The 27,976-nt window shown below is 48.7% G+C and overlaps 1 protein-coding gene across 4 annotated transcripts; it reads right to left on the bottom strand.

The window, feature by feature from the left end:
* Positions 1 to 308: 308 nt before the first annotated feature.
* LOC146042103 (alpha-tectorin-like) lies at positions 309 to 22,053 on the bottom strand. 4 transcript variants are annotated; one of them, XM_083162020.1, is made up of 7 exons: positions 21,969 to 22,053; positions 17,501 to 17,592; positions 16,757 to 17,074; positions 9,292 to 9,808; positions 8,648 to 8,826; positions 7,821 to 8,090; positions 309 to 697 (listed from the first exon to the last, which is right to left on the bottom strand). In XM_083162020.1, exons 1-7 carry the CDS (start codon positions 22,015 to 22,017, stop codon positions 455 to 457), a joined length of 1,668 nt encoding a protein of 555 aa, XP_083018146.1. In that variant the 5' UTR covers positions 22,018 to 22,053; the 3' UTR covers positions 309 to 454. The 4 variants fall into 4 exon arrangements, with proteins under 4 accessions (XP_083018146.1, XP_083018143.1, XP_083018144.1 ...); XM_083162017.1 differs by having other exon boundaries at positions 16,757 to 17,592; XM_083162018.1 differs by having other exon boundaries at positions 8,648 to 8,808; positions 16,757 to 17,592.
* Between the last annotated feature and the right edge of the window lie 5,923 nt (positions 22,054 to 27,976).

Here is a 27,976-nt window from a genome sequence, read left to right as displayed (position 1 = left end):
TATGTGCTTAGAATGTACAGGTTGGTCTTTTATTTTTTATCTTTGTGTGTATGTTACAGAACTTAAAAAAAAACAGTTGTTAGGAAACGGTTCACATTTGAAAGCCAATACAATAGACCATCTATAGCGTTAGTCACTGTATTCTACAGTATTTAGTGTATAAAAAGAAAAAATGGTGTAACCAATTTCTTCCCCAGAGCATTTGCTCCAATGTTCCCCAGAAGAGGAACTTGTGGACTGCATTTGGAAACCCAAATTGCAAAGTTGTGTGAAATGTGGTATTTTATTCAGAGTGTAATGAACACAGGAATTTGCATAAAGTATTTTATTCTTTAGGAAACCACAGATGTGGTGCACAAACACCAACACTTGGTCACATTAGTAGCATAATGGTAGATGAAATCATTGCAAAGCATAAAATACCATGTAGTGTCGCAGCCAACAAGTGACCCAGTTACCAGTTGGACAAGTCCTCTGCTCTCCATGGGTACACAGTGTAAGCCGAGATGTTCCTGGAAGTACAGGCTCCACAATATTCTACAGAGAAACACTTAGCCACCTCAATTGTAAGTTCTCCGAAGGAGCTAAATGCAAGGTCTATCTTTCCTGGCTGGCCAATGGACACTACATCCATCCATCTGGAAATGAACAGGTCTGGAGCCAAAGTAAGAGGTAGATCTACCATGAAACCATTTACCTGGTGGAAGAGTACAAAATAAATTAAAATGTAAAAAGATGAATAACTATCCACAACATAGTATATTTTAGATCAAGATAAAAGCCAACAAAATTAGGCATTTCAGAAAATATCACTAGATCATCCATGTATAGAGTTAGGAAGTGGGAAGAAAAGGTTCTCCCAGCAGCACTGAATACGGCAAGCGTCGGAAATGTGATGGTTGATGAGCATAGAGTTAAGCAGTTTGCTACAGCTTGAGGAAGCCATATTATCACCCAACTTTAACATCTTGGTTGTGCTATTAGCAACCTTAATAGGGTATGGTGTAACCAATCAAGAGCCATGCAGGCACCTTAGCCAACATTTAAGTGCAAGCCACCAATAAATTAGGCAAGGACAGTACTGAACGTTTACTATGCAGAGAAACATGGATCCAAGTGCCCCAGGGAGACTAACCAGGACTTCTTTACCACTTATCTCAGAACCATTTGAACGGGTTAGTGTAGATCTTGTGGGGCCCCTAGCTATACCCAGCAGCTCAGGGAAACAATATATCCTCACTGTGGATACACAGAAGCTGTAGCGCTCTCCTCAATCCGCGCAGACAAAGTGGCGAATGCGCTCATATCCATTTTCTCCAGGGCGGGGTTCCCAAAGGAAATGTTATTTGACCAGGGAACCCAGTTCATGTCTAAGCTCATGCAGAGTCTCTGTAATTCCCACATGGCAATGACCATGTAATCCCACACGGCAACGAACATGGAACTCCTGGCAACAAGCATGTAGGTAAGCAGCACTTATGGAGCATAATTTGTAATAGACTTCATTAGCGCATGCAGGGGGGGGATTCTGAGTACCCAGAATCCCCCCCAGGAGTCTAAGGGCACAAGACTGAAAACTGAGGGTCCCCTCTTTCCATAGGTACAAGAATTTAAAAAATCGGCCCTTGAGAACCGGAGATATCTGACTTCAAAAGCAGTGGTCCCCATCCAAGCCTGTTGATTGCTTTTCCCAGTCAGATATTTCAGGTTCTGTCTGACTTAGAGTTTTTCTGAGGGTATATTCCAAAAGCTGGGACTCTCCCCCTTTGATGGACACTAGGAGCTTGTCTCTACTCTGCCTAGAACCAGAGATATCAGCCTTCCAGCAGCTGGTTACTGCTCCAGCTCCACACCCCTGGTATGTAGTTTTATATACTCGTTGGCAGATTGCTCTGCCTCCTGAACTCTGATCCCCTAGTCCCCAGTACCATTTGGTAGGTGGGATCCTCTAGTTTTTAATTCCATTAAAATCTAAGAAAGTACGGATTCTTACCGTTAATACGCTTTCCTCTACTCCACCATGGCAGCTGTACTATGGGTTTTCCCCCTCATTAGGTAGATCTGGAAAGGAAAAAAAAGACACAACACTGCCCCTATATAAGGACCGCCCCTACTGAGGCTCAGTGTCTTGATTATCAGCAATTATACATATTTACATAACATAACATAACACTTATATTGCTTCATATATCCCAAGGGAGGGAATAATGCTGCCATGGTGGAGTAGAGGAAAGCGTATTAACGGTAAGAATCCGTACTTTCCTCTACCTCCCCATGGCAGCTGTACTATGGGTAATACCAGAGCAGTATAAAGAAAGAATTTTTTTTGGGAGGGACCAATAGAAGTAATATTACCTTTATGATGCAGGTTGTCATCACCTACATATAAGGCTGCTTTGAAATTAAATGTCCTTCCCTTTTTTTAAAAGGTGAGTCAGTGTAATCCTTAGATTACTGCGCTAAGTATCTTCCTGCCCAGTTTTGCGTCACTGGAGGATTCAACATCCAAGCTGTAATGTCTAGAAAAGGTATGTGCTGAGGCCCAACAGGCTGCTTTGCATAGTTCTTCAAGGGATGCTGCCCCTTTCCTGGCCCAGGAAGATCCCACTGCTCTAGTGGAGTGGGCTTTCAAGCTCTGGGGAACTTCCCTATTGTTCCTCCTGTATGCCTCAGCTATGCATGTCTTAATCCATCTCGCGATGGTTGTTTTTGAGGCCCCTAGGCCCTTGTTCTTGCCCTCAGTCACCACAAAGAGCCTTTTTGTCTTTCTCCAATCTTTCACTCTTTGTAAGTAGATCATTAACGCTCTTTTCACATCGAGTTTATGGAGCTTTTGCTCTTTTTCATTCGCTGGTTTCGCACAGAACGACGGTAGTACTATTTCCTGGTTGATGTGGAAGGAAGTCACTACTTTGGGGAGGAAGTTAGGGTTTGTCCTTAGGACGACCTTATTTTCGTAGAAATTCAGGAATGGCTCTTCTGCCCAGAGGGCTTGCAGTTCTGACACTCTCCTTGTGGATGTTACGGCCACCAGGAATGCCACCTTAGTTGTTAGCCACTTGACTGGTACCTCCTCAAGCGGTTTGAAAGGGCTCTCTGTTAGGGCGTTCAGCACCAGATTAAGGTCCCATGGCGTAGTAGGGTTGCGAAACTCTGGTCTTATCCTCTTGGATGCTTGTATGAACCTTTGTACATATTTATCCTCTGCTATTTTCCTGTCTAGTATAGCCCCAAGAGCAGATACTTGTACTTTTAACGTACTGACTGACAGTTTTTTGTCCAAGCCTGATTGCAGGAAGTCTAGCACCGTAGGTATGGCTTTATGACTTTTCCCCTGCGTCTTGCAGAATTGTATATGTTTTCCAAATCCTGTAATATGTACCTGAGGTTGAGCTTTTCCTGGCCCTCAGAAGAGTTCTTTCTACTTTCGAAGAGAAGCCTTTACTCACCAGAGTTCTGATTTCAGCAACCATGCCGCTAGGTTCCAGTTCCTTGGCTGTTGTTGCGCATATTTTCCCTGCCCCAGCAGGTCCTCCCGATCTGGCAGCCTCCAGGGCCCTGCTACTGCCATCCTGACCAGTTTCTGGAACCAGGCTCTTCTTGGCCATGTGGGTACGACGATTATCACCGTCGCCTTTTCCCTCTGTATTTTGTTTAGCAACCTGGAGATGACCGGGAATGGCAGAAAGGCATACATCAGACCTTGTTCCCATTGACACGTTAGCGCGTCTGTCCCCCAGGACTCCTTTTCCCAGTGTCTGGAGATGAACTTCTTCACCTTCCTGTTGTCTCTGGTTGCCATCAGGTCTGTCCTCGGATTGCCCCACATCTGTACTATCTCTCCGAACACTTCTTGGGATAATTCCCACTCCCCTGATTTTATCGGGCTCCTGCTTAGGGCGTCCACGTACCAGTTTTCTTGCCCCGCAATGAATACTGCTGAGAGACTCTCTGTCCAAGCTTCTGCCCAGTTCAGTACCTGTGCTGCTGCTGTCATCATGGATTTGCTTCTCGTGCCTCCCTGCTTGTTCAGGTATGCCACTACCACCAGGTTGTCTGTTCTGATTACTACATCTCTTTGGTATAGGTGGGATTGAAAATGCCGACACGCCTCCTTCACTGCATTCATTTCCCTGATATTTGAGTGAAGCAGTCCTTGTTTTGTCCATTCTCCTTGGGCTGCTGCTCCTTGGCATACTGCCCCCCAGCCTGACATGCTGGCATCGGTTGTCACCAGCACCTGTTCCCCTGTGGTGAAGGACTTTCCCTGTCCTAATCTTCCTTTCATCACCCACCAGAGCAGGTCTTGTTTGGCTCTTTTTGATAAGAGGATCTTTTGGGTTGTCTTCTTGCTGTCTCCGTCCCATTGAGACAGAAAGCAGTTCTGCATGCTTCTGGTATGAAACCTTGCCCATTTTATGGTGTCCGATGCCGCTGACAGAAGACCCAGTAATCTTAGGCAGTCTGCTGACCTGACTGCCCTCCTTGGTAAGAAGTAGCTTATTTCTTGTCTTATCTTCATTATTCTTTCCCTTGTCAACATCGCTTTCATTGTCCTTGAGTCTATGATGACTCCTAGGTATTTTACTGCTGTTGTGGGTTGGAGCTGACTTTTCTCTAGATTTATAATCCATCCGTGTTCTTGGAGGAACTCCATTACCCTGTGTGTGTCCCTTAAGGCTTGCTCCTTTGACCGCGCCATTACAAGCAAGTCGTCCAGGTAGGCCCAGACTGTGATGCCTTCCTCCCTGAGTTTTGCCACAAGAACTATCAGGACCTTTGTGAACGTCCTTGGCGATGTTGACAAGCCGAACGGCAGCGCCGTGAACTGATAGGTTATGCCTGAGATTCGAAACCTTAAGAATTTTTGGTGTTCTGAATAGATTGGTATGTGTAGGTAGGCATCTTTGAGGTCTATTGTAGTCAGAAAGGAGTTTCTTTTTATGTCTGGGAGTATCGTCCTGAGAGACTCCATCCTGAATTTCCTGGCTGTCACATATAAGTTTAGCCTCCTCAGGTCCAGTATGGTCCTGAACCCTCCTGATTGTTTCTTGACTACGAAGAATCTTGATTGCCATCCTGTCATTTCTTGCCCTTTGGGGACCGGCACCACAACGCCTTGTGATATCATATTTTGTAGACTTTGTCTCAACGCCAATCTTTCTTCTTTGTTTTTTGGTATAGGTGAATCTTCCAGCCATACCCCAGGATCTCGTACAAATTCTATTTTGTATACTGACGATACGACCTCCGTCACCCATTTGTCGCTTGTAGATCGGCCCCAGGTTGAATGAAACTCCTTCAGACCTTCTCCTTGGCGTCATTGTGTTTGTCTGTTATATCCAAACCTTCCGTCTCTGCCTCTTTGGCAACGAAAGGAACTTCTTCCCCCAGACCAGGGCCTCCTGTACGTCCTCGCCTCCTTGAAGTCTTGGGATTGAAACTTTTGAGATCTATTAGGCATTTTCTTAAAGCCCCTGTCCTGGGGAAGCCATACTGACTTCCCCCCCCCGTGTTTTTGATATGATCTCATCCAGGTTCTTCCCAAACAGGTAATCCCCCTGGAACGGGAGGGATACCAGCTTATTTTTAGATTGTGCGTCCACCGACCAAGGCTTCAGCCACAATGCTCTCCTGGTAACCGCGGTGCTCGCATTTGTTCTGGCCGCCAATCTGACCGCATCCAGTGATGCATCGCAGATGAACTCAACGGCAACTTGCACGTTCTGAATTATCTTAAGGAGTTCTGACCTTCTTACTCCATCCAATAAGTCGGACTCTAAGTCCTGGCACCAGGACCTTAGTACTCTCGAAGTCACCGCTATTGCCGAGGAAGCTTTGATGGAGGCACCGGACCTAATATGCTGCTTACGCAGGCTCATCTCCATCTTTCTTTCCCTTGCATCCTTAAATACATTGGAGTCTTCTAAGGGCAAAGTCGTTTTTCTTGACAGTCTGGCAATGGCAGAGTCGACTTTTGGGGCCACCTCCCACTTCACCTGGTCTGTGTCGAATGGGTACATTTTATTGACTCTGAGAGGTACGGCTATTTTTTTATCTGGGTTAGCCCACTCTTCCTCTACTATATCCTGAAGTGGCTTTGATAAAGTAAATGCTTTTGGTTTTTTCTTTTTATCCTTAAAGAGGAGGTCCTGCAACTTCCCTTCCTCTTGTGGGTCCTCAATGCTGAGTGATTTATTTATCAGGATGAGAAGGTTGTTGAGGAGATCTGGATTGAAGTCCAGCTCCATTTTCTCCTGGGTTACTTCCCCATCTTCCACCTCCTCAAGTCAGTGGCAGGACCTTCCCCTGGATCAGAGTCCTCAGATGGTGGGTCCCTAGGCCTCTTTGACCCCTTCTTCATATCTTCCTTTGTAACAAAGGTATCAGCTAAGGAAGTTTTTAGCATGGCGACCAGGTCCGCCATTTGGTCCGGCCTCATTATGGGGGCTTTTTTGCAATTCTCACATACAGCACTTTTCCATTTGTCTGGCAGAGGTGCATCACATGCAGAGCATTTAGCCACATGCAACTTTTTGTGTTTCTGTTTTACTTCCAGCTTGTCTTTACTTGATTCTGACCTGCAAGGAATAATAACCTTGCTTTTGAGCTGGAATACACTATGAATCTTTCCTAATAATTTCCTCTGGCTTACCCTGATTTTGTTTGCTGCTTCTTATCATCCTCCATGCTTGCGGAGTCACTGTCATAACAATATGCTAGTTAGACATGTAAAGGGTAGAGTAATAAAGCAAATGTACTCCAGCAGCAGCGCTGCACAGCGGAGTCTTACCCGATATCCGTCTGGCTTAGGATCTCAGCAGCGTTTCTGCTTAGCTGCGGCGCCATTTTAAGTCCTGGCGTCTGCTCTGCTTGTCAGAGATTGCGCGCGCCCCCTGATGACATCAGACGCCATTTCCCCGCGCCTCAGGCGCGCGCGCGCCAGTCTGAGACCTGCGCGATGACGTCAGATGCCGCGTCTGACGTCTCCTTTAGCCGCTGATGCTGTAGCCGGCTTCCTCCTCATGTCCCCGCCGGAGGGGGGGGGGGGGGGGAGATCCGACAGGACTGTGGGTGAAGCCTGGGAGCTGATGCCGGACACCCCATGTACCTCCGCGCTCCTGTTGTGACCACGCTGCGAGGTTTGTTTTCTTTTATGCTCCATAGCCCCATACTGTGCTAGGCAGAGGGGTATTGCCAGACAGGTGTCCCTACTACACTAGGTAGCGGGTAACCTCTAATTGCCTAAAACCCCTATCTGCACTAGGCAGTGGGGAAGGCTGCAGCAGTCTCAGGGTAAGCCTCCTCTACCTGGAAAGGAAAAAAAAGACACTGAGCCTCAGTAGGGGCGGTCCTTATATAGGGGCAGTGTTGTGTCTTTTTTTCCTTTCCAGATCTACCCAATGAGGGGGAAAACCCATAGTACAGCTGCCATGGGGAGGTAGAGGAAATCTATTTCCGGGAACTGCAAGCTGTCATCCCACCAGAAAATTATGAATAATAAGCCCACTCCACTATATATATATATATATTAATTATTATTTATATACATTTGGTCTATCTAGAATACTTTAACTGACCCGGCTTTGCTCCGCCCCTCTGGAAACCCCCCTCTGAAAATCCTATATAATAAACTGAATAAATAATATTAGAGAAGAAAAAGGCTCATATTCCTCAGATTATGCTCAGAATCTGTATAAGGAGTAATTCAGCAATCACTGTCCACATACATACTGTTTTTAAGTAGAAAATGTCCATCATCTGAGTTATTTGCTGCCCCCCCCCCACCCAAAAAAAAAAAAGAAGATATACCCACTCACCCAAACATCAAGGACAGAATTTATGGTGATAAAGCTTCGCTCATAGAATACGAGGAGTCTGGCTGACAGAGGTGGATTTAGGTGAATGACAATCCTCAGCCACTCTGGCATAGACTGGTCACACTTCCTCAGTAGGTCATACGCACCACTTCCTGAGTCAAATGCTGTGATGTTTGAACCACCCACAGTACAGAGGCAGCAATTTTGCTGGGATTCCTCGTTCGGGTCACAGCTGATGTATTTTGGCCTGATTGGGACAGGGGTGCTTGTCTGTGTTTGAAGATAGAAACCAGGATTACATTATGGGAAAGGTGCTCAATCTGGAACAGTATGCTGATTGACAGGGTCTAGGTCGTTGATGGCCATCCTTGACACTCCAGCTGTTGAACTACACATCGCAGCATGCTATATGGACATGCTAAATCTGATGCAGAGTATGTTGGGATGTGTAATTCAACAGTTAGAGTGTCAAGGTTAATCAAGGGTCTAGGTCAAAGCTATATAATTTCCATGGTCAAAAAGATCATCACACGCGAAAAAGGTCAACATGGCTATGGTCAATATGAGATTTTTTGGCATGGTCTATTTTGACCTTTCACACTATACCATCCACATGGACATGGATTGTGAATGTGAGCCACCTGTTCAATAGCTTAGCAGTCCATGAGAGGGGACAGTGTACTAATTGGGGTTCAACATGCTCAGATGTCAGTGACACCAAAAAGAGAACTGAGGTCTACCTTTTCCAGGGTCAACCTAGATATGGTTTACCAATATACCACACTCAATCATGTCATAGTGCAAACCAAGGCGTGGAGGCTACGTACCTGGCTTTCCTGTCCATAATTCTTGCACATCTCCCTAGAGACACAGTCGCTTCCATTCCACATTTGTCCATCCATGCAGCGACAGCCTTCCATACAAGCCCCAGAACAGTTGTCTGCCGTACAGTCACTACAAGGTTCTAGGCAAAGTTCGTACTCCCCTCCTGAAGGACACGGGAATGCTGGAAATAAATCAGAGAAGAATAAACTACAAGCAACATGCCTTGCGATGTGTCCTCACTCACCTATCCCCAAACAAAAAGAAAAGCATCCACCCAAAAAAAAACACACAACTAGACTCAATTAGAGTTCAATTATTTCCAACAGGAGGGTGGAGAGGCCAGATCATTTTGTTAGCTGCCACTTTACCCTCTATCATTTTTGGATCTGGCCAAATCAAATAATACGCCCTATGAGACCATATTACCGTAACTTTATTCCATTAAACTGCAATGAGAGTCTGGGAAAAACCAGTCAGCAGTCACTTGTGGCCAAGCATGGATATACCCAAATCCTGGACTGTTTGGTGCCTTGAGGACCACATTTGTGAACCTCTGGGATACACTTTGAAATTTAATCTTTAGCCATTAAGTCTAATGGTACCTACTGCAAGATATCTTGAGAAAGGACCATGTCATTTAACTTACGGCAGAAGGTTGCATTTCGCCAAGGCTTTATGGACACGCCAAGTGATTGACACAGAACCGCATAATCTTCAAGATCTTTGCAGATCAGACTGGCATCTTCTATGCTGCCACACAGAAGACTCTGGCATGAGGCAAAGTAATCATCGGGGTTGACTTTACTGTGACAGGCCTCAAATGGGCTATCGTCACCCAAGAACAGGCTGCAGCTGTTGAACCTTTTCGTTTTAGCCATGCTACAGACCATATTACCAGTTGCTGCTAGAAGACATTGGTGTGGGGGCTCGTATAGTTCATAGGAAGCCCCCACATCTCTTATGGTTTCATTCTCAGTTGCACACAATCCTCCACAAAGGTCACTTTGGTAAGCAATAGGAAGCAACATTTCTAGAAGGCCATCTTGATCCCACTGTATAACCAGACCAAAGTCTGCCTCCAGTACCAAGTGAGAGCCATTACCGCTCACTTTGAGTGATTGAGGAAGCAGGTAGGCAGGAAGGTCTGTCAGCAACCCATTGACCTGAGAAGGGAAGACATCAAATTAGTTATAAATAAATACTACTATGTTACAGCCAGCTTTTTCTTGGCCTCATTAACCAAGACCGTGAGTTATTTTGCATTGCACCAGATACATCTTGCTCTTCAAGGTCTTATAAAGCCCCCCCATCCACTACTGAGTCTTCTGAGGCGAGATGTTGCAGCCAATCCCCCCATTGAGAGGGCAATGGGATCGCATTAACCCATCCCCTACTATAGGATCTAATGGATCCTTGGTGCAGTACTGATAATCTTCCATTCTAATCCAATGTGTACAGGACCATGCATCGAACCGGGAGGTTAAGAACATGGTTCATCTGATTCCTTGGCTCTGTGCCTCGCCATTGGATGGGAAAAGGCCCAAACTGCACAAGTATCTATAAAAATTATTTCCACTTCACACCAAGAAGTTTCTATCACATGAAAGTGAGGTTTATATATTGCAGTCCTCAAACAAGACCCATCCAATCATTAGAAGTGCCGTCTGCCTGTTTACATTACCAAGTCTGTACACTCCACCACAATGACCTTACCTGCTCTCAACAGTTCAGAAGAATGACAGGAAAGCTAAAGCATATAGATCTATAGATTTTAAAAAAAATATATGGTCGACTCAAAGCAGAATGAGCAAATACCACAATAGCAGATACTATGATCAAGTAATACTTTACATCAGGCATTCCCAAACATGGTCCTCAGGGCACACCAACAGTGCAGGTTTTGTAGATATCCAGGCTTGAGCACAGGTGACTTAATTAGTATCTGAGGGATTCGTATTAAGCCATCTGTGCTAAAGCCTGGATATCACTGAAACCTGCACTGTTGGTGTGCCTTGAGGACCGTGGTTGGGAATGCCTGCTTTACATGCTCATAGCATTTGAATTCTAGGACAGCAGTTCCTAAATGTGGTACTCAGGGCACCATAGGGCTCCAGGTTTTAAGTTTATACATGGATCAGCACAGCTGATTAAATCAAATTGTCCGAGGTACTAATTAAGTCAACTGCGGCCAAGCATAGATATACTAAAAACCTAGACCCTAGACCTGGGGTAGCCAACCCTAGTCCTCAAGAGCTACCAACAGTGCATGTTTTGCAGGTCTCCTCACAGAATCACAAGTGAGCTAATTAGCTCCATCTGTGTATCTTAAAATGAGTCAGTGATTAATGAGTGCAGCAGCTAGGTTGTCTGGAAAATGTGAACTGTTGGTAGCTCTCAAGGGCTAGGGTTGGCTACCACTGCCCTAGACCTTTAGGGTGCCTTGAGGACCAGGTTTGTGAATCTCTGATCCAAGAGCACAGTATTCCAACGTACAACATCAATGTCCTTTCAAGTAGTTTAATAGATGCCAACAAGTTAACCACCATGTCGTAGAGTTCTCATGGCCGTTCTTTCAGATAGTGCCCAGACTTGCCTTTTATTTTAATTAAACTAGATAAAAAAAGAGCCGAATTATACTCACCGATAATTCCTTTTTCTTTCTTGAGATCCCATGGCAGCCATAACATTGGGATGTATCCCTTTCCCCATAGATTAGACAGGAGTTTTTTTCCTCTAGGACCGCCCACCTTGGGTATAACAGCCTCCTCCTCCTTAGCCTCAGTGTCTTTTGAGTGTCTCCGTAACCTGGAGAAAAAACACAATTATAACTCGGGAGGGTAACAAGTGGCTGCCATGGGATCTCTAGGAAGAAAAAGGAATTATCGGTGAGTATAATTCGGCTCTTTCTTCTACGATCCCCATGGCAGCCATAACATTGGGACATACCCAAGTACACCACACGGGAGGGATAGCTGTATTATATTTACTTATGGCGATGTCAGTCCCGCTGACATAGCTCCTTGCAACACGTGGTTCCCAAAGTGGGCAGTAGATACGTTGAGTGCATAATGGTTAGAAAATGTATGGACTGACGACCAGGTAGCCGCTTTACAGATCTCTGTAACTGATGCCTTCGCCTTATTTGCCCATGATGTGGAGACTGCCCGAGTCGAGTGTGCCTGTACGATCGGAGGTGCCACCTTGTTCTCTTTCTTGTAGGCGAATAAGATAATTTCTCTTATCCACCTAGAGATAGTTTGCTTCACAGGTGCTCCTCCCTTCTTTATTCCTTCAGGAATTACAAATAAGTGTTTGGAGGTTCTAAATGTCTTGGTTCTTTCCAAGTATATGGATATGGCCCTCACCAGGTCCAAGTTATGCCACATTTCCTCCTCATCACTCTGAGGTGAGGATTTGGATAAAACTCGGGAAGGGTTATCTCCTGATTAAGGTGAAATCTAGAGATTACCTTAGGTAAGAACTGCGGGTGTGTCCTCAGCACCACCCTGTCCGGGAACACGATAAGATAGGGTTCCCCGATCCACAGCGCCTGTAGTTCACTCACTCTCCTCGCAGAGGTGACTGCTACGAGAAAAACCACTTTCCAGTTAAGCAGTTTGAGCGGAATGTCCATGAGTGGTTCGAATAGATGCTTGGCTAATACTGTAAGAAGTAAGTTCAAGTCCCAAGGGGCTACTATCGACTTGATTGGGGGTCTAACTCTTCATGGCTCTGCTGAACCTCTTTACCACCTTTTCTTCCGCCAATGGTCTGTCTAACAGAACGCTTAAAGCTGATACCTGAGCTTTAATGGTGGCCGTTGCCAGCCCTAAGAGGAATCCATCAAAGAGGAACTGTAACACCTCTCCAGTGGAAATCTTACCATAGTCACCTGAGAACTGCCCCCATTCAATGAATTTCATCCATGTTCTGTAGTATGCTAGAGAAGAAACATCTTTTCTGGCTTTCAACATCATGTCTGTGACATGTGAAGAGAGATTATGTTTCTTTAGTATTTGCCGCTCAATCTCCACGCCCTTAGACATAATGTCGCGGGTTCTGAGTGTAGTACTGGGCCTTGTGTCAGTAGGTCCGGTCTGTTGGGTAGCTCCCATGGTTTCTGCACTGATAACCTCATGGCGTTTGCGAACCAGCCCCTCCGTGGCCAGTATGGTAGGATTGCCACTAGGTCTGCCTTGTCCTCTTGTATCTTCTTTATCACCTTGTTTATAAGGGGAAAAGGTGGGAATATGTACCCTAGTTTGAATTGCCATCTGATCGTGAAGGCATCCAATGTTGCTGCTTGGGCATGATAATATCTTGAGCAGAATGTCCTCACCTTCTTGTTGGCATAAGTAGCCATCAGGTCCACTTCCGGGAGTCCGAATCTCTGCACAATCTCCCTGAACACCTCTTCGTTCAGTTCCCATTCTCCCGGATCTAGTAGCTTTCGACTCAGGAAATCTGCTACTACGTTCCTTCTTCCTGGTATGTATATAGCCGAGATCGAGAGAAGGTATTTCTCCGCCCATATCATAATATCCTCATCAGTTTCCTGCTTCTGGTGCCTCCCTGATGATTTATATGTGAGACCACCGTGACGTTGTCCGACATTATTCTGACATGATTCCCCACTATGTAATTCTTCAGTAGCCTTACTGCTTCCCAGACTGCTTGAAGTTCTTACGTTCGAGGAATTCATTGTTTCTTCTAGGGACCATATTCCTTGCACTGATGCATTCTTCATATGTGCTCCCCAGCCAGTTAGACTGGCATCTGTAGTTACTACCGCATATCTTGGACTCTCTAGGCTGGACCTTCTTTTCTCCAGATTCCTTGTCCACCACAGTATGGATCTTTTTACTGATTCGTTCAGTGTGATAAGCTGATGGTCCCTGTACCCTCTTCGGATCAGAGGTAACAGGTACCCTTGTAGACCTCTCATATTTGCCTGGGCCCAAGGTATAATCTTTATGCAGGACGTCATCATGCCCAGCAATTGTACGGCCATCAAAAAGGTCACTTTCTTCGAATACAGGACCTTTTCTATCATCTCCTGGATTCTTATACATCTCTCTGGTGATAGAGCAATTCACAGTGTCTATCAGGACCCCCAGGAACTGAATAATCTGACTTGGTAGAAGGTGGCTCTTGGTTTCGTTTACTACCCAGCCGTGTCTCCTTAGTGTTGATAGTGTCAACTCTAGACCTTGTAGGACTTCTACTTCCGAATCCCCTACGATTAGCAGATCGTCCAGGTATGGCCAAATCAGGACTCCCTGTTTCCTTAGCTCTGCAATCAAGGTTACTAGAACCTTCGTGAAGACCCTCGGAGATGTTCTTAGCCCAAAGGGCAGGCAAGTAAACTGGAAATGCCTGTTTGACACTTCGAACCTGAGGAACCTTCTGTGGTATCTGTTTACTGGGATGTGATAGTAGGCATCCTTTAGGTCTATCGACGCTAGGAACGCTCCCTTCCTTATGCCAGTTAGAACGGATGACAGGCTTTCCATCCTGAATTTTATCTTTTTTATATTCAGGTTGAGATCCCTCAGATCCAGGATTGTCCTGTATTCTCCATTGGGTTTCTTCACTAGAAATAAGTTTGAGTAAAAGCCTCTCTTGTGTTGTAGCCTGGGAATTTCCTCTATGGCGTTTATTTCTAAGAGTTGCTCTATCTTTATTTTCAACTCTCTTCTTTCTTCCTTCGATATTGGTGTTCTGGATTTTAAAAACCGGTCTTGTCTCGGGTGACATGCAAACTCTATTGAATAGCCCCTCTGAATTATATTCAGGACCCATCTGTCCCCAATCGTCCTTTTCCAGACCTCTGGGAAATTCAATAGTCTTGCACCTATGTTGATGTTTAGTGGATAGTCATAGCCTTCCACCTCTGTCCGACTGAAATTTTCCTCGGTAAGGCTGGCGAAAGTACTGACGGGAAAGATTAGGGTTCCCTCTTCTATAGTATGGCTTTCCAGGCCTGTAGCTTCTTGCGTCCTTAAAGGACGGTTTAGGTGTTCCCGGATAGGGAAACCTATTCCTTCTATCCTGCGGCAGCCGGACAGATTTTCCGCCAGACAGTTTCTGTATCATGGCGTCAAGTTTAGACCCAAATAAATAATTTCCCTCGAAGGGTAATGCTGTTAGTTTGTTTTTGGAATTTGCGTCGGCACTCCAAGGCTTTAGCCACAGTGCTCGTCTTGCAGTTATTCCGGCTGCCATGGATTTTGATGCAAATGCCACCGAGTCCAGTGACGTTTCACACAGGTAGTCAATAGATTTTTGCATAATCTCTAAACTGCGTAAGATATATGTTTTAGATATTTTATCTTCTACATCCGTATGTAGGTTTGCTGCCCAGAGTCTCAGAGCACGGGATACTGAAGCAATAGCAACTGATGACCTGAGTGCCCCTGAAGATGCCGTGTGTACCTTTCTTAAGGCGGTTTCCACTTTCTTATCCATGGAATCCTTGAAGGCCGCAGCGTCTTCCACCGGTATTGTAGACCTTGACGTGAGCTCCGCCGCGTCTACCTTAGGGATCTTGCACCACGCCATGAATTCTTCATCCTTGTATGGATACATTTTATCCACTCTATTACTAAGGGTGAGTTTCTTGTCAACATTTACCCACTCCTTAGCAATTATTTCCCTCACTACCTTATTAACTGGGAAGGACCTCCCCTTCTTTGATCTATCCTCAAATAGCGGGTCCTTTTCCGTAGCGGTACCTGTAGCCTCTTGGTAGTTCATTGCCTTGTATATGTTCTTTAGAACGTTCTCCACTACATCCAGGTTAAAGGTTCTATCCTCCTCTATTTCTCCTGACTCATCAGTGGAATTTTTATCTGGTTCCTCCATGCCGGATGAACCCTCCTCTTGGCTCAGCCCAGCTTGAGACCTAGACCTCTTAGCTGTCTGACTGGACAAATTCATGCTTAGACACAAAGTTTTGTTTCATCCAAGCCATCAGTTCTTTTAGTATCTCCGTATGCTCTGATTTTTTTGGCACTTCTTTTATGGGCTCCTTATGTCTTGTCTCACATTCTTCACATAGTGACTTGTTTTGACACGCAGAGAACACCTTATCACATGACATGCAGTTAGATTCAATGTATTTCTTTTTAGAAAGCCTTTTCTTTGGCACAGGGATAACTTCTGTAGGCACACTATAAGAGACAATGGATACACTAAGTAGCTAGAAATAAAAGAAATCTAATGCCCCAAAAACACTAAGGGCTTACCTCATAGGGGCACTGTCCAGCTTAGGGGAAGAAGGCACTGCCATCTCAGCCATCGTTTCTGCAGCCCAGCGTGTGCACTGCACAGCGTTGTCTGCTGTGTTTAAATATGGCGCCTTAACTCCTTCATTACTGCGCCAGCAGTCTTCAGGATGGCCGAGCGGAACAGACATTCCCCGCCGTGTTTCCGGGGACACCTTTGTTGTGCGCACTAGAGCTGCTCTGGGCGGAAGTAGACGCCGTGCGTACTTCCGCCCTACCGTGTCTATCCCCGCAGCGTGCAGTCGCGGCTTACAGCTGGGACTGCCGCTTGCTCACCACGCTGTTTCCAACTGCGCCTTCAGCCTGTATCATCTCAGCCCTGCTGCCGCCTGTATTCTCCATTGTGTCCAGCTGGAAAACGTAACTTATCCACAGCACCTGCACCCAGACTGGTGTCTGACAGGTATTTGGCTGGGCATGAAAAACGGGTGTTGTGCATAGGGGTATAGATAAATCTGGTCCCCCTCGCAAGCTCTCCTTCCCACCTGGTATAAGAGGTAGCCCTGTTAGAAAATAACTGACTCCTACTCTGTCCTCTCTAACGGAGACAGGAAAAAAAGACACTGAGGCTAAGGAGGAGGAGGCTGTTATACCCAAGGTGGGCGGTCCTAGAGAAAAAAACTCCTGTCTAATCTATGGGGAAAGGGATACATCCCAATGTTATGGCTGCCATGGGGATCGTAGAAGAAATTAAGATCTAGGATATTATGCTAGAGACCTAATGCGAACATGGATTGCAATACAAAATGCTAGATCTCTAAAATGCCACAAGAACTGTAAAAGGTTCTACCTCAAATAATTGTAAAGTCTGATATTTTGTCTTACCCATACAGCGTTCTCTTCACCAGTCATATGCATCACAAAGAAACTCTCGTAGCTTTCCAATATGAGACTTGTTTCATGGTCATATCCTTGGTTCCTGATGCTTACGGAATAGATTACTGTAGATGTACCAATATTGCATAGCTGTGCCAAGACCAAGCTGCAGTCTCCAGGAAACAGTTGCAATTTGAGAACATCAAACTGGACGGAATTATTGGTAATCTTTACAATACAACTGGTTGTACTTGAAGACAGACCTTCTGGGTTTATAGAATTTCCCAGGCTTCCTGTAGCTGCTGTTGGCATAGAAACGGGTGGTGGTGGGGTATAGATGCTGTTTGGCAAAGTAGAATCTGTAGAGTTTGCAGTTGGGGGTGTAACAGTGTAGCTAGTAGATGCTAGAGTAGATGGTAAAAAAACTGTAGGTGCAGCTGTGTTGCTGTGGGTTGGAGGTGTAGCTGCTGGTGGTGGTATGGAGGCTGGCAATGGAGTGGTGGAGCTGATGGGTGGCAGAGTTGGTTCTTCTGGTGCAGTAGATATAGGTGTAGAGGCTGGGGGCTGAGCAGTGGAGCTGCTGACTGGTAGAGTAGGCTCTGTCGATATGAAGACTGGTGGTGGAATGGTGGAGCTGCTGGGTGGTGGAGTTGCTTCTGCTGGTGAAGTAGATATGCGTGTAGAGGCTGGGGGCTGAGCAGTGGAGCTCCTGACTGGTAGAGTAGGCAATGTTGATAGGAAGATTGGTGGTGGAGTGGTAGAGCTGCTTGGCGGAACTGTAGACTCTGTTGGTGAATAGTCTGATAAAGTAGGTAGTGCAGACAGAGAGGTCATGAATAGAGATCCTGTGTGCAGCAGGGGTGGAAGAGGAATAAAAAGATAGGAGGTTAAGGTTTGACAACACCTCACATAAGACAAATACCATGTTTAGATTAGACATAATACATTCAGTATCTACTGTATATTTTTTTTTAAGATAAGAAGCAATGACCAATGCAGAGTTCTCTTGTAAGGTTCTCATGCACATTTAGCAAATTCCATATTTTGTTTGCAGCTGCATTGGGCACCTATAGCCACTTCTGGTAGAGTATAGAAGGGAGACTTGCTTCAGGTGAGTCAGACTGAGGAAGCCGCCGAGCAGAATTTAAGGCGGAGAAACGAGTTTTTGAGTGAGCCCCATTGTGCTGGTCCCGCATTTACTAGCTACACAGCACGTCTTTGGATTACAAATACCCAATTACAGTAGGTGGTCTCAGTAAATATTTCCGGATTACAGATCTGGTAAAAGTTTTACAGACTGACCCTTATTTCATTTATCCAATAAGCGCATCATCCAACAGGGTTTGAAACTCATAAGCAGGACTGTAACTATAGAAAACCCATTGCCTCTAATAGAACTCTATGATAAATATACAGCATCATATATTGTTGTTTAAAAGCCGCAATCTTCTATATGTTGTATGTTTTAGGTCTTGTCTGTTTGATCATTGTGCACAATTGATATATATTGTATATGAATTATTTTATGTATGTTTTTAATAAATGTCGTCTTTTTGAGACTTAATCAGTATGGACACTTAATTTATTGAGCAGGACTGCGCTTTTTAAAGTGACAGTCACATTTTTGGTTTCTGCCATAATCCTCCATTGCTTCAGGTGAGAGTTAGACACTGCTACTTGCCATTCTACAGGCACCAAAAACTGGGGTTTACTAACCAAGACAGGCCCACCATGGTGAGAATCCGGTCATTCAGGTTTGAGAATCACTTAATAATGAAGTTTAAAGTGGCTTTGTACTGCAATCTTGGAGTACCACCACAGGTCATGTTTTCAGTATTTCTCTGAATACAGGTAATACAATTACTGAGCCAGCAACTAATCTCCCCTTTCTATAATTAAAAGGTATCCTTAAAACCATGATCTTGTAAACCAGCGGTTGTCCAATCCAATAAGTCCAGCCATATGGGTCTGTAGCACTTATACGATACAGTGTCCATGGGACAAATGAACCAAGGCATTATCTTTTCAGTTACATACAGATGCACATTTAAGACCTACTTCTCTCCAAAGTATATACTGTAGAACACACTGCATTAAAGTTCATGCTTGTCATACCAAAGATGGCCAATCCAAAATAGTGTTTAGTATTGAGATGCGGTCATTGGGTCAACATGGCTCAGGTCGACAATGGGAAGGTCAAAATTGGTTTTTCCATTTTTTTTTTTTATCCGACAGACAGTATTTTATGCCCTACTATCCGCTAGGGCAGGCATTTCCAAACTATGGCCCTCCAGCTGTTGTGAAACTACACATCCCAGCATGCATTGCCATAGTTTTAGCATCCCCTAACAGCAAAACTGTGGCAAGGCATGGTGGGACTTGTAGTTTCAAAATAGCTAGAGGGCCATAGTTTGGACAAGCATGCACTAGGGCTTTGATGGCTAACAGGTGGTGTGTCAAGAACTACAAATCCCAGATTTAGCATGGCCAATAAGCAAAACTGAAGCAGAGCATTCTGGAATGTTAGGTCAACAGCTGGAGTGTCAAGGTTAGTCATCAAGGCACTAGGGCACGGATGGAGAATAGAATCATACCCGAAGTATGGCGAGCACAGTGGGCCAAGCAGTACACCAACGGAGTCCATGTCGACCTTTTGAGTGCCGATTTCCAGTTGCTTGTATCAACCTTCCAACCCTGTCGACCTTAGGCAAGTGAACCTTCAGTGGTTGACCCAAAGCATGTCGATCTAACGACCCATACCCTTTAGGATAAGTTTAAGCCAGGTATTTCAAAATTATGGCCCTCCAGCTGTTGTGAAACTACAAGTCCCATCATGCCTTGCCAGTTTTGCCATTAGGAAATGCTGAAACAAAACAAGTGTGCCAACATATAGTGCGCAATTAAAACTCAGTGCAGCAGATGTGAATTACACCTTAAAGTAGGACATCCAGAACCTACTTAAAAGGACATATAGTGACAACAACAAGGGGGTGTCTCACATACAGCGCTCAGTGTATAACCATAAATAATAGAGATACCACCATTTATTGTTTCCTTTTTAAATGGAGATCTCAAATCAGCAGGCTTTTGGTGGACCTGAACCTGAAATGATATACACCCAATCTCACAAATTGTGTGAGAGGGTGAAATAGGAGGAAATATAGTGCAGATTATCCTTGATTTAAAAAAGGGTTTAATATACAATCCGCACTTACAACATAAAAGCTTTTTGACAGCATATAGTACAATCCACCAGGCAAAAACAGCTCACAGTCAGATGGAAGAAGGGTCTTACAACCAGGGGTCCAACGTCCAGTCCGGAACCAGAAAGAGGGATCCACCGATCAGCACCTTGAGATGACTTGTGTTCAGCCTTGGATGGGGATCTGCACCTTATAACACTCAACGCGTTTCGAAGTATTCTTCATCAGGAGTGTAATTCTCTATGTGCCTGGCAGGTATATTTATACCTCCAGGCACATAGAGAATTACACTCCTGATGAAGAATACTTCGAAACGCGTTGAGTGTTAGAAGGTGCAGATCCCCATCCAAGGCTGAACACAAGTCATCTCAAGGTGCTGATCGGTGGATCCCTCTTTCTGGTTCCGGACTGGACGTTGGACCCCTGGTTGTAAGACCCTTCTTCCATCTGACTGTGAGCTGTTTTTGCCTGGTGGATTGTACTATATGCTGTCAAAAAGCTTTTATGTTGTAAGTGCGGATTGTATATTAAACCCTTTTTTAAATCAAGGATAATCTGCACTATATTTCCTCCTATTTCACCCTCTCACACAATTTGTGAGATTGGGTGTATATCATTTCAGGTTCAGGTCCACCAAAAGCCTGCTGATTTGAGATCTCCATTTAAAAAGGAAACAATAAATGGTGGTATCTCTATTATTTATGGTTATACACTGAGCGCTGTATGTGAGACACCCCCTTGTTGTTGTCATTAGGAAATGCTAAAACTATGGCAAGGCATGCTGGGATGTGTAGTTTTACAACAGCTGGAGGGCCACAGTTTGGACATGCCTGGTTTAAGCTGCCAATGACCTGCAACCAGACATTAGCTGCTCCAAAATTTTGACTGATTTGGGAGGGCATAGAGTTCAACTGAACCACTTACCAGGCAGGTCGGGAGGTAGCGCACTCAAATTGGATTACCCTTACCTACAGCAAAATGAAGTTAAGTTTGGGGCAATTATTCTAGCTCTGTCCCAAAGGGCCTTCAGGCCCAAATGTTGAAATCCTTATGTAAAATTCAATGCAACAGTCCACTATGGGAGATACAAGTTCGCCACTGGCCGAGTAAGGACTCCTGTTGGTTGGTAAAAGTATTTAACACCTTAGCTTTTATTGGTAATGCAACACTGAGTGCAAGGAACCAACCCAAAATAATATCCCTCTCATAGGTGGCTGGTCACCTGGGTGTTCACAACAGGAAAGTAGTCCTGAACTGCCAGAAGCAGCAAGACTAGGCTTAAGGTCCTGCATAAATACTACAGCCATGTTTGTACCATGGTGACCTCAGAACTGGACAAAATACAGTAAGAGGAAAAAGGTAAAAAAAAAAAAAAAAAAGTCCATTTGTAACATGCTGGTAACAGAAACCCTATAGCAATAATGATAGAAGCTGGCTGCTATGGGTAAGACAGGCTTAACGTACTCACCCTTACACACATTCTGTGGTTGGCGGACTTCAAGCGTGCAATTCACCTGGTCTTAGTCAGCCACAGCCCCTGTGTAATACCCCTTTCACACTGCACAAATATCACAGGTCTGACCCAGGTCACTGTGCGGTGTGAAAGAGCCTTTTGAAAAATCTGCCCCATTGTTGCCTAACCTCCCGGAATGCCACCAACCCCCCCCCCCCCCCCTCACATTCCCTTGGTCCCACCGCATCTCCCCCACTTTGCTGTTCAAATACCTCAATACACGGCTCTTCAGAGGAGGGGCTAAAATGATGCCATTTCTACCATGAGGGGGTGGGGGTTAAAATGGTAAACCTGCTAATTGTGGTATTTTCTGTACTGGGGCGGGTGATGAGTCCCCACCTCCAGGAGAGGAGACAGAAAATGTAGGTAACTATTGTCTGCCCCATTGACATCTTTAGTTAGGGAACACTTATGCAGTGGTGATTATTTCTGCAATAACCACCTATTCATTGTGCTGATAGTGAAGTGTTCCAAAAGCAAATAAAAGAGAACCAAATCCACTTACCTGTCAGGCACAGGAAGGAGCAGACATACTGGAAGAAATTCATTTCCATTGCTAGAATACACCAATCAGAAAGTTACAGAGCAGAAGTAACAGTGATAGGTGATCATATAACACTTCTGTGATAGGCAGGGCTGGCAACAGAAATCTTAGGGCCCCATACACTGATATTTCTGGGGACCCCACCCCCTCAAGCACTAGTAGTTGTGTGGAGCAAGGATAGATGGTGGGTGTATTGTTGATACCCCAAGCGCAGAAAGGATCACTTCTGAACGGATAGCTACTACATATTATGTCACACACCGTAATACCTACTACACATTATGCCATACACCGTAATGCCCATTAGACATTAGGTTCCACGCCATGATGCCCATTACATATTATGCCACACTACCCATTTTGCCATGCACCAGTGGCGTAGCTCCATTTTTGTTCTCCACCCCCCCCTAAGTCTGTATTTGGCCAGGAGTCGGGACCACAGAGCTACTAATCTGCATCCCGGTGCTCCTCCTGGCTCCTTGTGAGTCAAATGTCAAATGTCCATCACAAAATGGCCACCCCCTTACAGCAGACCATTTGTAAGGATGCTAGAGGAGACCGCTGCTGCCTCCTCTAGCATTTAAAAAAAACCCCTGTCTGCTCTAAGGTCTGGGGGGGGGGGGGGGGGGAGGGGTGAATTTTGTGATGGACATTTCACTCGTAAGGAGCCAGGAGGAGCGCCGGGACACAGATTAGTAGATCTGCAGTCCCGACTTCCGGCCGAATACAGACGCAGCAGGATAATGCAGGTAGAGGTAGCATAACAATAGCCCCGCAGACCCCGGCGCCCACACTTGCTTGGCGCCTCCCCACCACTTCGGGGTCTGTGGTGCTATTATTACGCCACTGCCATGCGCCATAACGGCCATTACATAAAATACCACATGCCGTAGTGCCCATGACATATTATGCCACTTACCTACATGCTCTTTGCCAGGGGTTACATGGTCTTTGCCAGGGGTTTCTTGCTGGGTGCCAGCATGCTCATTGCCCAGTGGGGACAGCATGCTCGTTGCCCAGTGGGGATAAAATGATTGGTCCCAAGGGATAACCTGCTCATTGCCTAGTGTGGTTAAATGCTCATCAGTGGAATTTACATGCCTGGGGACAGCCTGTAAGGGCATGCAGCTCCTGACGCTTACAGACACTGACATGAGCCGGTGCTGCTGTGGAAGGCATCTTCCAACCTTCCGCAGCAGCACAGGCTCATGTCAGTGTGTGTAAGCGGCGCTGTCGGGTGCTGCGTGTCCCGACTGTCCATCCGTCCCCAGGCAGCTCCCGGCACTGCAGTAAGAAGCCTCCTCTCCTGAGTCCCAGCAGGGGGTGTGTGAAGGGGAGCAGGGGGCATAGAGTGGGGTGGCTGGATAAGGGGATGTGAAGGGGCGCAGGGGGTGTATGATGGGGAGCAGGAGGTATAGACTGGGGTGGCTGGAGCAGGGTGTGTGATGGGGACCAGGGGGCATTAAGTGGGGTGGCAGGAGCAGGGTGTGTGATGGGGAGCAGGGAGCATAGAGTGGGGTGGCTGGAGTAGGGGGCATAGAGTGGGGTGGCTGAGACAGGGGGTGTGTGATGGGGAGCAGGGGGGGGCATAAGGTGGGGTAGCAGGAGGTGTGCGATGGGGAGCATAGAGTGGGGTAGCTGGAGCAGGGAGTGTGTGATGGGGAGCGGGGGGGCACAGAGTGGGGTAGCTGGAGCAGGGAGTGTGTGATGGGGAGCAGGGGGGGGCATAGAGTAGGGTAGCTGGAGCAGGGAGTGTGTGATGGGGAGCAGGGTGGGGGGCATAGAGTGGGGTAGCTGGAGCAGGGAGTGTGTGATGGGGAGCAGGGTGGGGGCATAGAGTGGGGTAGCTGGAGCAGGGAGTGTGTGATGGGGAGCAGGGTGGGGGGCATAGAGTGGGGTAGCTGGATCAGGGAGTGTGTGATGGGGAGCAGGGTGGGGGGCTAGCTGGAGCAGGGAGTGTGTGATGGGGAGCAGGGGGGAGGCATAGAGTGGGGTAGCTGGAGCAGGAAGTGTGTGATGGGGAGCAGGGTGGGGGGCATAGAGTGGGGTAGCTGGAGCAGGGAGTGTGTGATGGGGAGCAGGGGGGGCATAGAGTGGGGTAGCTGGAGCAGGGAGTGTGTGATGGGGAGCAGGGGGGGGGCATAGAGTGGGGTAGCTGGAGCAGGGAGTGTGTGATGGGGAGCGGGGGGGGCATAGAGTGGGGTAGCTGGAGCAGGGAGTGTGTGATGGGGAGCAGGGTGGGGGGGCATAGAGTGGGGTAGCTGGAGCAGGGAGTGTGTGATGGGGAGCAGGGAGTGTGTGATGGGGAGCAGGGGGGGGGCATAGAGTGGGGTAGCTGGAGCAGGGAGTGTGTGATGGGGAGCAGGGGGGGGATAGAGTGGGGTAGCTGGAGCAGGGAGTGTGTGATGGGGAGCAGGGGGGGCATAGAGTGGGGTAGCTGGAGCAGGGAGTGTGTGATGGGGAGCGGGGGGGGCATAGAGTGGGGTAGCTGGAGCAGGGAGTGTGTGATGGGAAGCGGGGGGGGGCATAGAGTGGGGTAGCTGGAGCAGCGAGTGTGTGATGGGGAGGGGGGGCATAGAGTGTGGTAGCTGGAGCAGGGAGTGTGTGATGGGGAGCGGGGGGCATAGAGTGGGGTAGCTGGAGCTGGGAGTGTGTGATGGGGAGCGGGGGGCATAGAGTGGGGTAGCTGGAGCTGGGAGTGTGTGATGGGAAGCGGGGGGGGCATAGAGTGGGGTAGCTGGAGCAGCGAGTGTGTGATGGGGAGGGGGGGCATAGAGTGGGGTAGCTGGAGCAGCGAGTGTGTGATGGGGAGGGCATAGAGTGGGGTAGCTGGAGCAGGGAGTGTGTGATGGGGAGCAGGGGGGGGCATAGAGTGGGATAGCTGGAGCAGGGAGTGTGTGATGGGGAGCAGGGGGGGCATAGAGTGGGGTAGCTGGAGCAGGGAGTGTGTGATGGGGAGCAGGGGGGGGGGCATAGAGTGGGGTAGCTGGAGCAGGGAGTGTGTGATGGGGAGCATTGGGGGCATAGTGGGGTAGCTGGAGCAGGGAGTGTGTGATGGGGAGCAGGGGGGGGGGCATAGAGAGGGGTAGCTGGAGCAGGGAGTGTGTGATGGGGAGCAGGGGGAGGGGCATAGAGTGGGGTAGCTGGAGCAGGGAGTGTGTGATGGGGAGCAGGGGGGGGCATAGAGTGGGGTAGCTGGAGCAGGGAGTGTGTAATGGGGAGCGGGGGGGGCATAGAGTGCTGGAGCAGGGAGTGTGTGATGGGGAGCAGGGGGGGGGGGCATAGAGAGGGGTAGCTGGAGCAGGGAGTGTGTGATGGGGAGCAGGGGGAGGGGCATAGAGTGGGGTAGCTGGAGCAGGGAGTGTGTGATGGGGAGCAGGGGGGGGCATAGAGTGGGGTAGCTGGAGCAGGGAGTGTGTAATGGGGAGCGGGGGGGGGGGCATAGAGTGCTGGAGCAGGGAGTGTGTGATGGGGAGCAGGGGGGGGGGGCATAGAGAGGGGTAGCTGGAGCAGGGAGTGTGTGATGGGGAGCAGGGGGGGGGGGGGCATAGAGATGGGTAGCTGGAGCAGGGTGTGTGATGGGGACCAGGGGGGGGGGGGATAGAGTGGGGTAGCTGGAGCAGGGAGTGTGTGATGGGGAGCAGGGTGGGGGGCATAGAGTGGGGTAGCTGGAGCAGGGAGTGTGTGATGGGGAGCAGGGGGGGCATAGAGTGGGGTAGCTGGAGCAGGGAGTGTGTGATGGGGAGCAGGGGGGGGGCATAGAGTGGGGTAGCTGGAGCAGGGAGTGTGTGATGGGGAGCGGGGGGGGCATAGAGTGGGGTAGCTGGAGCAGGGAGTGTGTGATGGGGAGCAGGGTGGGGGGGCATAGAGTGGGGTAGCTGGAGCAGGGAGTGTGTGATGGGGAGCAGGGAGTGTGTGATGGGGAGCAGGGGGGGGGCATAGAGTGGGGTAGCTGGAGCAGGGAGTGTGTGATGGGGAGCAGGGGGGGGATAGAGTGGGGTAGCTGGAGCAGGGAGTGTGTGATGGGGAGCAGGGGGGGCATAGAGTGGGGTAGCTGGAGCAGGGAGTGTGTGATGGGGAGCGGGGGGGGCATAGAGTGGGGTAGCTGGAGCAGGGAGTGTGTGATGGGAAGCGGGGGGGGGGCATAGAGTGGGGTAGCTGGAGCAGGGAGTGTGTGATGGGGAGCAGGGGGGGGGGGCATAGAGAGGGGTAGCTGGAGCAGGGAGTGTGTGATGGGGAGGGGGGGCATAGAGTGTGGTAGCTGGAGCAGGGAGTGTGTGATGGGGAGCGGGGGGCATAGAGTGGGGTAGCTGGAGCTGGGAGTGTGTGATGGGAAGCGGGGGGGGCATAGAGTGGGGTAGCTGGAGCAGCGAGTGTGTGATGGGGAGGGGGGGCATAGAGTGGGGTAGCTGGAGCAGCGAGTGTGTGATGGGGAGGGCATAGAGTGGGGTAGCTGGAGCAGGGAGTGTGTGATGGGGAGCAGGGGGGGGCATAGAGTGGGATAGCTGGAGCAGGGAGTGTGTGATGGGGAGCAGGGTGGGCATAGAGTGGGGTAGCTGGAGCAGGGAGTGTGTGATGGGGAGCAGGGGGGGGGGCATAGAGTGGGGTAGCTGGAGCAGGGAGTGTGTGATGGGGAGCAGGGGGGGCATAGTGGGGTAGCTGGAGCAGGGAGTGTGTGATGGGGAGCAGGGGGGGGGGCATAGAGAGGGGTAGCTGGAGCAGGGAGTGTGTGATGGGGAGCAGGGGGAGGGGCATAGAGTGGGGTAGCTGGAGCAGGGAGTGTGTGATGGGGAGCAGGGGGGGGCATAGAGTGGGGTAGCTGGAGCAGGGAGTGTGTAATGGGGAGCGGGGGGGGCATAGAGTGCTGGAGCAGGGAGTGTGTGATGGGGAGCAGGGGGGGGGGCATAGAGTGAGGTAGCTGGAGCAGGGAGTGTGTGATGGGGAGCAGGGGGGGCATAGAGTGGGGTAGCTGGAGCAGGGAGTGTGTGATGGGGAGCAGGGGGGGTGGCATAGAGTGGGGTAGCTGGAGCAGGGAGTGTGTGATGGGGAGCAGGGGGGGGGCATAGAGTGGGGTAGCTGGAGCAGGGAGTGTGTGATGGGGAGCAGGTGGGGGGGCATAGAGTGGGGCAGCTGGAGCAGGGAGTGTGTGATGGGGAGCAGGGGGGGGGGGCATAGAGATGGGTAGCTGGAGCAGGGTGTGTGATGGGGACCAGGGGGGGGGGGGATAGAGTGGGGTAGCTGGAGCAGGGAGTGTGTGATGGGGAGCAGGGGGGGGGGGGATAGAGTGGGGTAGCTGGAGCAGGGAGTGTGTGATGGGGAGCAGGGGGGGGGGAAGAGTGGGGTAGCTGGAGCAGGGAGTGTGTGATGGGGAGCAGGGGGGGGGCATAGAGTGGGGTAGCTGGAGCAGGGAGTGTGTGATGGGGAGCGGGGGGGGCATAGAGTGGGGTAGCTGGAGCAGGGAGTGTGTGATGGGGAGCAGGGTGGGGGGGCATAGAGTGGGGTAGCTGGAGCAGGGAGTGTGTGATGGGGAGCAGGGGGGGGGGATAGAGTGGGGTAGCTGGAGCAGGGAGTGTGTGATGGGGAGCAGGGGGGGCATAGAGTGGGGTAGCTGGAGCAGGGAGTGTGTGATGGGAAGCGGGGGGGCATAGAGTGGGGTAGCTGGAGCAGCGAGTGTGTGATGGGGAGCGGGGGGCATAGAGTGGGGTAGCTGGAGCTGGGAGTGTGTGATGGGAAGCGGGGGGGGCATAGAGTGGGGTAGCTGGAGCAGGGAGTGTGTGATGGGGAGCGGGGGGGGGGGCATAGAGTGGGGTAGCTGGAGCAGGGAGTGTGTGATGGGGAGGGGGGGCATAGAGTGGGGTAGCTGGAGCAGCGAGTGTGTGATGGGGAGGGCATAGAGTGGGGTAGCTGGAGCAGGGAGTGTGTGATGGGGAGCAGGGGGGGGCATAGAGTGGGGTAGCTGGAGCAGGGAG

This window comes from Crinia signifera, chromosome 19 (assembly GCF_055691185.1).
Source record: "Crinia signifera chromosome 19, ASM5569118v1, whole genome shotgun sequence".
NCBI classification, from domain to species: Eukaryota; Metazoa; Chordata; class Amphibia; order Anura; family Myobatrachidae; genus Crinia; species Crinia signifera.
This window is presented reverse-complemented; position numbering and strand designations above follow the sequence as displayed.